The sequence below is a fragment of the Pelmatolapia mariae genome, linkage group LG6 (genome assembly GCF_036321145.2).
Source record: "Pelmatolapia mariae isolate MD_Pm_ZW linkage group LG6, Pm_UMD_F_2, whole genome shotgun sequence".
NCBI lineage: Eukaryota > Metazoa > Chordata > Actinopteri > Cichliformes > Cichlidae > Pelmatolapia > Pelmatolapia mariae.
Window position 1 is genome coordinate 40059978 of NC_086232.1, and position 10184 is coordinate 40070161.

At 44.7% G+C, this 10184-nt stretch overlaps 1 protein-coding gene across 2 annotated transcripts; it reads left to right on the forward strand.

Annotated features, from left to right (window-relative positions):
• The first annotated feature begins 82 nt into the window (after positions 1-82).
• Positions 83-8916, forward strand: LOC134629529 (uncharacterized). 2 transcript variants are annotated; one of them, XM_063476929.1, is made up of 7 exons: positions 83-410; positions 3319-3650; positions 4158-4222; positions 4305-4462; positions 4555-5064; positions 5500-6986; positions 7424-8916. In XM_063476929.1, exons 1-7 carry the CDS (start codon positions 170-172, stop codon positions 8072-8074), a joined length of 3444 nt encoding a protein of 1147 aa, XP_063332999.1. In that variant the 5' UTR covers positions 83-169; the 3' UTR covers positions 8075-8916. The 2 variants fall into 2 exon arrangements, with proteins under 2 accessions (XP_063332999.1, XP_063333000.1); XM_063476930.1 differs by having other exon boundaries at positions 83-260.
• The last annotated feature ends 1268 nt before the right edge of the window (positions 8917-10184 follow it).

Genomic DNA, 10184 nt, shown 5'->3' on the forward strand with positions numbered 1-10184 from the left:
TAGATATTGATTTGTATCTGCTGCTTTTACGTTTAGAAAGAAGGTTTTCGCCGTCATTGACCTGAATCTGTGCGGTATAAGAGCGTTGCATGTAATCGGGTGGTGCAGTTTTCCTGTCTATGCATCTCAGATCTGGTAGCGGGGCTGCAGGCTGCAGAGCTACAGAAACATGGATCTGATCAGTAAACCCAGAAGCAAGTCCATCGTGTGGCTGTATTTTGGCTTAAAGGCGGATGAAAAGGGGCGACCTCTGAACTCCGGTGAGGCCGTTTGTCGCCTGTGCCGAAAAATAGTGCTGGCAAAAGGTGGAAACACTACTAATTTAAGAAGCCACCTGAAAAGGCGACATCGTGCTGATTTCTTTGAGTCCACTTCCTCCGCGACCTCAGGAGCTTTACTTGACGCTCAAGGTGATTTTTTAAAACCTAAAATAATTTCTTCATTGAAAAATTGTGGAATTTTAAAGTATGCATTAAATTATTTTCTCATATGTCTGAACCCTGCATGCCTCCAGCCCAGTAAAGCCGATCAGACATGGCTGCAGGGGGCTCACGTGGCTCACCTGGGGTTGTTTGAAAGTTGCATTTTAGTGCAGTGACAAAAAAATAGTCCCTGAGCCTCGACGCTGCTTTACTGTGCAGCTTTTTTACAGTTAACTTGCAGACCGGGTGAGTTTAGTACTGCGCCTGTGCACACTCACAGTCTGGTAGCTTTTCTAAACAACAGACCGATCATCACCCGGATGAGGTTATACTTCGCTCAGATAATGTGCATTTTTTATACGCGCTGAATAAACTGTACCTTACTCTATGCACAGCGGCGTGTTTTTACATCAGGAAGTCCTGCAATAAATGACGAATAGCTATCCAGTCACACATGCGCAGTTGATGCCATGGTATAAACCGCTTGTATCCATAACCACTGTTTCATGCACATTGAGAAAGACTGGGTTTGTATTCTGTATAACTCCCACTGCCCACAAGCAATTTTTCTAAAAGGTGTTAAGCCGCCCCCTCTAACAACAAAACAAAACAAAAACCCCTCCCGTATTAGGAAAAAATACTAATAAAAATACACACCTCTCTCACTGTTTCAGTAATGTTAAGGTTCAGGCTCTGGTGAGTTCAATCCACAACTTATAGTGTTCCACTGTGTTCTTTTCTATCCAGATATACTTTTACAGCATTGACATTTTGTTTGGGAATCATTGACAGCAGCTTTATTTTTCAGCATGACAATCAGATGCTTTTTAGATGGTAATGCATGATGGATCAAAATCCAATGGTACTTTTATGACATCACTAGGTGAAATGCAGCCCCAAGCCATGATAGAGCCTCCACTGTGTTTTACAGATGCCCGTATACACTTGTTTACCTCCTCTGTACATATTGGAAAACATTTGATCCAAACATTTTATAATTTGGTTTCATATCTTCATCAGACCTGTTTCTTTTAGGCCAAACGCTCCTTTCAGCTGCCCTCTTACTGACACAGCATGTAGCTCTGGGTATTCGAGTTTGCAGATTTTGATGCCAGATGCAACCCCAAAGGGATTTATGTCTCCACCTGTGCTCAAACCAGGGATCTCTTGCTTGATAGATGAATGTGTAACTCACTACACAATCTGCCTCCTTTGAAGCACAATATAAAAACTGTTGGCTCAAGACTGTTGCAGAGTGCTTTGGAGGTACATGACTAAACTGTGTCAGATCCGTTTGATCCACATGTTATCTTCAGCTTTACCTGTATTTTGTCCCTGTCAGTTTTATCTATTTAAAAAAAAATGATCTAGGTAAAAGACAACTTATTGGATAACACTGACTAAAAGGAGTCTCTTCGCCTCTCATGTTTTTGAAGTTAACTGTCCTGGTCCTGTTCGTAATCCTCGCTCTGTCAGATTAAAATAGAGGCTCTGTTCTTCATTTGCTTGTTGCTTTACCAACTGATGATGGCTTTCTTTCATAACTCAGGGTGAGCACGCACAGAGTGTATTGAACTGCGATCAGCTGTTGTGCAACTGGAAACTCTGAGCATCCCGTCTCAGAGTTAATCAGCTCAGAGGTTATGGCTAGACTCTCCCTGCAGGACTTAATTATATGGGCTCAGTGTTGGCCTACACGTGTGAACATCAATCATGCGAGCCAGAATCAATCACTGCAGTCACACTGTGAACCATCTGCGTTGCCCCGGGCTCAGAGCGTGCACAGATACGCCGAGGTTTGGGGAATCACTCAAATACAATTTTATTAAGTCACCTGACCCCATTCCTCAGCAGCCGTAAGCAGCAGAGCGTGATATTACAGCAGAGTGATTCAGACAGCCCAGCAGGGCCTGACAAGTGGGTACTGCTGTCAGAAGTTCATGTGAGCACACTCTCTTTACAGCAGCGGTGCAGTGGCTTCATTATTTCAGTGATGATAGTTTGAGTAGACACCACCTCGAAAGTTAAACTTAAAGCTTCTGTTATGATCGACCCTGATGCTACAAGAGCCACCAGTGACAGCATTTCTTTTTTAGTGCCTTTACAGGCTTATTTCACTCTGCAGGCTTCAGGATGGGCTGGTGGGAAAAGACAAGACAAAAAAAACACTCAGTGCGATCTGACTGAAGATCATCAAATCCAAATAAAGAGAACAAAATGAAAAGTGATTAACATGGAAGGGGAAAGATTAAACAAAAGCCATCAGGCCCTTCTAGACCTGATCTGCAAAATTATTGGTAAGATCTCACTTCACGTACTGAAAACAGATTTAATGGTGGCTGGGAGTGTTGCTGTCACCCCGGTGGGTGGGCGGGCGGGTGGTGTGGACACGCAAGTTTGTCAATACGATAACTCGAGAATGAGGCAATGTAAAATTTTCAAATTGATGGATCTATTAAATATCGAGTTCAAATCCCAGCGACTTTGACTTGAAGGTCAGAGGTCAACGTTTCTGAAAATCACTTTTGCTTTTCAAATTTGTATAATAAACATATCATATGTGCATCTGCTAGGAGACCGCGAGCTAGCACTGGTGGCTGCCTGTATATTTTAGGCACTGATTTTATGACACACTAAGCTTTGCATTTGTAATGCAGGCGTGCACGATTTTACCATCATAGTTTGAAAATTTAGCATACAAAAATCATTAAAGTTTGTCTGTATTGTAATGTATTATTCCCCTCATGTGAATACAGCAGTTTCTTGTCTTTCTGAATTCTGTTGCTTAAAACGACCCAAGAGAGTGGAACTATGCTCCGTGAAGATGAATTCCTGCCCTGAATTTTCAGTAATATCTCTGTTATTTCAATATTTCTCTATTATATTCTTTTTCCAGGTTTGGATCTCAACAATGAAGAGTTCTTTGAGGATGTTCCCTCGCTCCAGCCTGCTTCCAACCAGAACTATGTCCCAGATGCGGTGTTGCCGCCCGGAGACCCATGGCTCCACAGCGGCCCCTCCCGGGCGGCGCTGTCTCTGCCTTCCTGCCTGTGCCTCTGTGGGGACCTCGGGTCTGGACTATCTGCTTCTGGATCTTTGGGCGAGGAGCAGACTGGAGAGATGAAGGTGTACGCCAAGTGCCACCTTCAGCAGGGTGTCATGTTTGGACCCTTTGTAGGAGAAGTGTGCAAGGGACAGATGCCGGCCAACCTCAAATATGCCTGGGCTGTGAGTAAAATGAACGATCACTTTTGTTCATACAGCATCGTGTAGACAGTTTGTTGATGTTTAGTTTTTTTGTTATAAATTATAAGCCGTGTTTATTTAAGAGGCCATATGGACAGATTCCAGCATAGCCTCAGCTCTTAATCAACAATGGTTTCTGTAAATTACATAACGGGAAGTAAAATGGGAAATTGATCAGTGAATTGGACACCATATCAGTCTGTTGCTATGAATGGAAAACTGAGAGGGAAAGCAAAGTATTTTGCTTTAAATAAAGCAAATATTTTGTTGTTTTTAATAATGAAATACTTCCACATGTGTGCTCTAGAAACAAGATATAATTTTATTTTGATAGAAGTTGTTCTTCTAGCAGAATGAATGGGAAGAAACCCAACAACAATGACAAAAGCTGTGTGTAAAGAATCCTTTTTTGTGCTTTAAAAGTTTAATCTTTGGGTTGTTTCCTATTGGCCATATGTTAACACAAAGATGGGCTTTTTGTGTTTTTAGATCAGAGACGATGCTGCTTTTATCTACGTGGACGCTTCTGATGAAAACAAATCTAACTGGATGAGGTGGGCAGGTTTTATGGTTCCTTTTGCTTATTTTTATCTTCTGATGTAGTTGCAGACTGCACGCATTTGTTGTGTGTTTCAGGTATGTCAGATATACCAGCAGTGAGGAAGAGCACAACCTGGACGTTTTCCAGTTTTACCGTCGTATCTACTACAGGGTTTCCCAGCCCATCTCAGAGGGAGCAGAGCTCCGGGTCTGGATCGGCAAGGATTATGCCACCCTTCTGGGTCTGGGGATGGGTGAGCTCTGTCCCAGTTTTTTAATGCAGTACAGACTGAAAGGTAGCTCTGTAAAGGTGCCTGATACCTTTGTCTTTGTTGGTGATGTACAGGTGACAACGTGAAATGTGAAGTTGGAGACAAGGAGACAGCTCTGCGCCTCCTGCAGGACATTCAGTTGGTCACCCTCCCAGAGCCGAGCAGCACTTCCTTTTGGTCAGATCACAGCCAATCACAGAGCCCCATGCCTGTCATAAGCGACGTGACGACGATGTCGAACTCAGATGCCGTCAGCGACCCAGGCAGCATGATCACTGGCTCCTCCTTCGTCTCCACCTCTGTCATCTCCTTCCCGTCTCCTCATCAAATAGAAAAGTATGATTTTCTGCCTGGAACTGAGAAACTGCTGAGCAACCCCAACACCATCCAGAACAGCCCGTGGTACTTCTTTGGACTCGAGCCCGACCCCACCGGTCGGCCTCTGGACCGAAACACCGCTGTGTGCAAGCTGTGCATGGAGCACGTGAGCTGTGCGGGAGGGGTGCCAGATCTCCAAAACCACCTGACCAGCAAACACCACTTCAAGCTGAAAGACAGTAACAAGGACCGGAGTCTCACACTGGGTAACTCTCTACTTCCTGTTTGCAATGCACAGTGCCAGAAGTTATTAGGTAAAAAGAAAGAGTCTGATGTAAGTGATGCAGAATCTCTGGGGGAAATTTCATTAATAAACGTCCCAAAGTTATTAAAGCATTTAGTTATGGGGATTCATCGTCTTGGAAAGATGAATGGGTGTATTAAATCATGCCCTTATCTATTTTGTAGGGATTGTATTTTGACCACACTTTGACTTGATCCCACCTAAATCAGTGGGATTCATAGAAAAGATAATTTTCCTCAACGTATTTTGTTATCGCGCAAAATCTGTGAGTTAGAAAACTGCTGCTTTTATCAAATATGCAGTTTCAGTTACTTAACTCTTGTTTGTTATAGAACAGAAAGGAATTTAATTCTGTTTTAATTTCCTATTTAAAAGCTGCTCTTTTTCACAAAAACAGGTCAACAACGCTCTCAGCCACTCACACTTACCAGCGGTCTCATCAGCACTCTCCCCTTGGTTGTGTCCACTCAAGTGACCGATGCTATCGCCAACTTTCTTATCGTGGACCTCCAGCCGCCGTCTCTCGTGGAAGGCGAAGGCTTCAGAAAGCTGATTCTCACACTGCTGCCTAATTACAAAGAGCTGCCGTTGTCCTGTCAGCTCGAGAGTCTCCTGATGGACCACCACACCCGAGGCAAGGCGAGCCTGGCTCGGCTGCTCAGGAGGAACAGTGAGAGCGGAGAGAGCGAGGAGGTTATGGACTACACTGCTCCCATTGAGTTTGAGCACAGGAGACGTGGGCGAGCTTCCAGCAGTCAGAAGGAAGTTCCTTACTTTGTGACATTGAGCGTAGAGGTTTGGCTCCACAACTGGCAGGGAAACATTGAGAGGTACCTCACGCTCTGGGCGCACTACGTAGACAGTAGCTTTAGCTTTCAGAACATTGCTTTGGCGACCCAGCGGCTGACAGAGAGTGGGGGGGAAGAGCACGCCGTCCGAGCGGTGGAGGCCCAGGTGAAGGTGATGGCGCACGAATGGGGAATCTCCCAGCCTAATCTGATGTTGCTGGGAGGTGAGATAAGGAACAAGATGAGGACACAGCCAGTAAAGAGCAAGAAGGGAGCAGAGGTTGCAGGAAGCGCCTCCCACCCGAACTCAACAACGTTCCTAGAGAGGGAAGACTCTGTGTCGCCCGAGGAGCCGGAGCACGCTCACAGTAGTGAAGGACTTCCGTCTGTTCCTTGTTTTTTCAGAGCCGTGCAAGACTGTGTGGAGGAAGTGATGTCACATCCCGTCATCTCCAAAACTCTCAGCCAGTTCCAGGGTTTTCTCTCCACCCTGTTCTTACCAGCTGCTCAGAATAAATGCTCATACCAGCCTCATACCCAGAACCTCCTCAAAGGTCTGACGAAACAGGAGCGTGCCAGACTTGCATCGTGGGCACACAGCCAGCCAACCTGGAATAACCTTTACCCTTTACTGAGCATGCTCATCAGACACAAAAGCCTCTTTTGCTGTGTAATTAAAGAAATAAAAGGTGAGGGTTTGTCCAAGGAAGATTGTGCTTCAGAGTCCAGTTCAAGTGGCAGCTACCACGCCAACTCCACCTCCAACACATCCTCTACAGGTGTAACGTCTTTGCGCTCTGAATGGAAGGTTCTGGAGGAGCTCTGCTCGGTCCTCAAACCTCTGGACGTGGCGTGCCGGACTCTCGCCAAGGAGGCGTTCCCCCGACTGTCCCTCGTCAAACCCATCCTCACTGGCTTGCTCTCACGGCACCTCGTGTCCCGGCCGTGCGATTCGTCGTCCATCTTGAAGGAGGTAAAGAGGATGATGAGGCGGAGCCTGGCGCACTGTTACGACAGTCCTGCTGTGAACAGAGTCCTGAGCGTGGCGTGCTCCCTCGACCCCCAGTTCCACGGACTGGGCTTCATGGAGGAGAAGGTGAGTCGGAAAGCTGGCACGCAGGGAAAAGAGTGCCTTAAAACAGCTATAGCACTCTCTACAAATCAAATTAAGAATAGCTAATTTTGATATTCAATGAGACATTTAGCAGGCACGCTGTACAGCAGTGTATCGACCGCCAACTTCCAATTTGTTTTTATGTCTAACATGTTTTCCTTTTATAATTAAATTGACTTTAATTAACAGGATTTACCAAAAAGTTAAGTGGAAGCAAACAAATCTGTCCACACAAAGGTCTTTCACTTCTTTGGATTTGGAGTTAGATAGCTAGAGGGTTTCAGGGTGGATATATAGAGTCACGGTTTATCTCTAACACAACACATTTTCAGTTAAAACATTATGATGTTAAGTTTCTGATACGATAGAGAGGTTTACATTCTTGTTTTTTAAAATTTGTGGTTTCTGGTGTTTTCTAGGAGCGGACGGACACTTTTGATTGGCTGAAGAAAGAGGCCGTGAGGATTGCAAAGGAGGACAGGAAGCGGAGTCGAGGTAAGAAGCACAGCGAGAGGAAGAGAAGCCCCTCCCCCGGGTCACCAGAGTCAGAGAGTGACTTCTTGCGGAGGAGTAAACGCCTCAAAGAGTCCCGCCCCATTAACTTCAGAGAGCTTTTCGATGAAGATGAAGAGAGCGACGTGGAGGACAGCGAGCCAGGAGACCCGGGCTCTCAGGGTGGGCTGTCAGGTATGGAGTTCCTGCTGGGAGACCTGTTCTGCTCCGCCCCCAGGAGCAGACAGAGCTCTGTGGAGGAGTCTATCGATATGGAGATGTCCGTCTTCAGAGCTGACAAAGGGGCCTCGTTGGGCGTGGAGCCCCTGCAGTGGTGGAGGACGAAGGCGGTGCAGTTCCCACTGCTGGCCACAGTGGCACGGGCCTACCTGGCTGCCCCCGCGGTGGTGGGAAACACCGCGCAGAAATTTGTGGAGGAAGGAGGAGGAGCCACGTACAGAAAGAGATCAAATATTCCTCCAGAAAGTTTGGATGCAATCCTCTTTCTGCATCACAACCACTTGCTCACAACTGAGAGTGGGCAAACGGCAGCTCGGAGTGATGACAAGATGCCATAAAGGCGCAAAGTTAAACATCCCCAGCTGTGCCATTACAAACTTCGCAAACAGAAACCAAAGCCCTAGCACAACAATCAAAAACACATGATCAACAGGTTGGATGCCGCACACTCAACGGCGTGCTCGTTAGAAAGAGTTTTTATTTTCAGGTGTGTCGTTTGCAAGGCTGAAACATCCGTCTCTGTCGTCCAACATTTCCTGTACTGAAAGCTATACACAACACTATGCATGCAGCAGATTTAAGGAGGCTCCCATTAGGCTCATTTTTAGCATTATCATTTTATTATATGATTCTGCTGAAGCAGGTTTACATGCTTTAATTTTTCCAGCACGTTTTTACCCAAAGCTGTTTGAGAAGAGCCATCCTGTTTCATGTTACGAAGAAATTGCTGCATTTCAGCGCAGTCGGCTCACGAGTTAATCCTCAATATTTTACATCAATGTGTTTTCCTACAACACACACAAAAAAAATCTAGAAGGGGCCCCGCATTCATTCTGAACTCTCTCAACTACTTTTAAACTTGAAGTCCAAAGAGTGCGATTTTTGATGATTTTCACTTTTATTTACCTGGAGATAAAAGATTTTTGGACTGTTTTACTACTGATTTACTTTCAACTTTATAGTTTCTATAAATTAGCTTGTAGCATCCAGTGCCTTACCTCATTTATATAGTACTGTTCCACAGTAGATTAGAAGCACATTAACCCTAACAGTAGATATCACTATACTCATACTGACAGTAGGCCTGCTATGGGCTCAGCATTAGTACCATGTTTACTTCACCTCAGACTGCTGTGTTCTTCAGTCTTTGCATATTCATATCAATGCTGAGTAACTGTTGTAGCCCTAACTGTTCAATAAATATATATGTAATATGTTGCTGTTTGCGCAGTTCATTACTTTCATCATAAGTTGTATAAATGTATAGTAAAAACAAACTCTGTATTGCATTCTGGGGTTTCTTATGCAGTTAGGTCCACACCTTTTTTAACAATGAGGCAATTTTTGAGGAAGCTAAAGATTCTGTTACCACCTTCAGCTTCTGCTTGTTCGTAGGTCTTTCATTTTTGTGTTTGATCCATTAAAAGTTACAGAAATACAATGGTCCAAGAAATGAAAGGAAAACTTTAAATATATGCCAGATCTCTATGTGGGGAAAAACATATAGGACTGACTGGGTAATGTATTAGGAAATTTTTGGTAAGCAAAATTATCAACCTTCGAGGCCTGAATTTAAAAACAGCCAGCGAATCTATGTGAAAGGATGATGTGGCAGGTAGAGTGTTTTGCTGAAATTTAATTGCAGCAACTGAAAATGACAATCAGTAGTTTGTATAGCCCCAAACATGGTTGTATGCATGCCTGATAATGTGAGGCATGCTCCTAGTGAGATGACTGATGGTGTCTTTGGAGATCACTGAAAACCTGGACAGACTAGGTGCAGGAGGAACTCGGGACCCACTGCACCAGCATAGGGTCTCACTGTGGATCCAACGATTTCACAACAATACGTAGAGTCAGTCAGGTTGCTGTTGCCTAGTCTGTAGAGGCCTGTGTGTCCATATATGCTTCCCCAGACCACTAATCACCACCAAATCGGTCATACTGAACAATATAGCGTAACATTTTCCACTGCTTCCCAGACCCTTCCATATCTGGTACAAGTCTTCTCTTACATGCTCTTGAGGGACACATCAAAGCTTCAGGCACTGGCACATATTGATGTGTCATCCTGGAGTGATTGGACTACCTGTGCAACCTCTGTAGAGTCCAGGTATCACCTCATGCTACAAATAATGACACTAACCTTTGCCAAACGCAAAATTAGTGAAAACAGTCAGAAAAGATGGGGAGGGAAAGTTTTTAGTTTTCTCCATCCCTGTTTTGGCGGTTGTGTCATTGTTGGCCCTCTAGTGCACCTGTTGTTAATGTCATGAACACCAAAGCAGCTGAACCTGATCAACACCACCCTCTGATACTTGACCAGATCAATATTACAGAAATTGACCTGTGACTAATGGAAACGTTGGTTTCCATTAAATCCGTTTATATATATTTATCTCTCTCTCTAGAGAGAGCAAGAGAGAGATAATAGATTGCATTTTATAT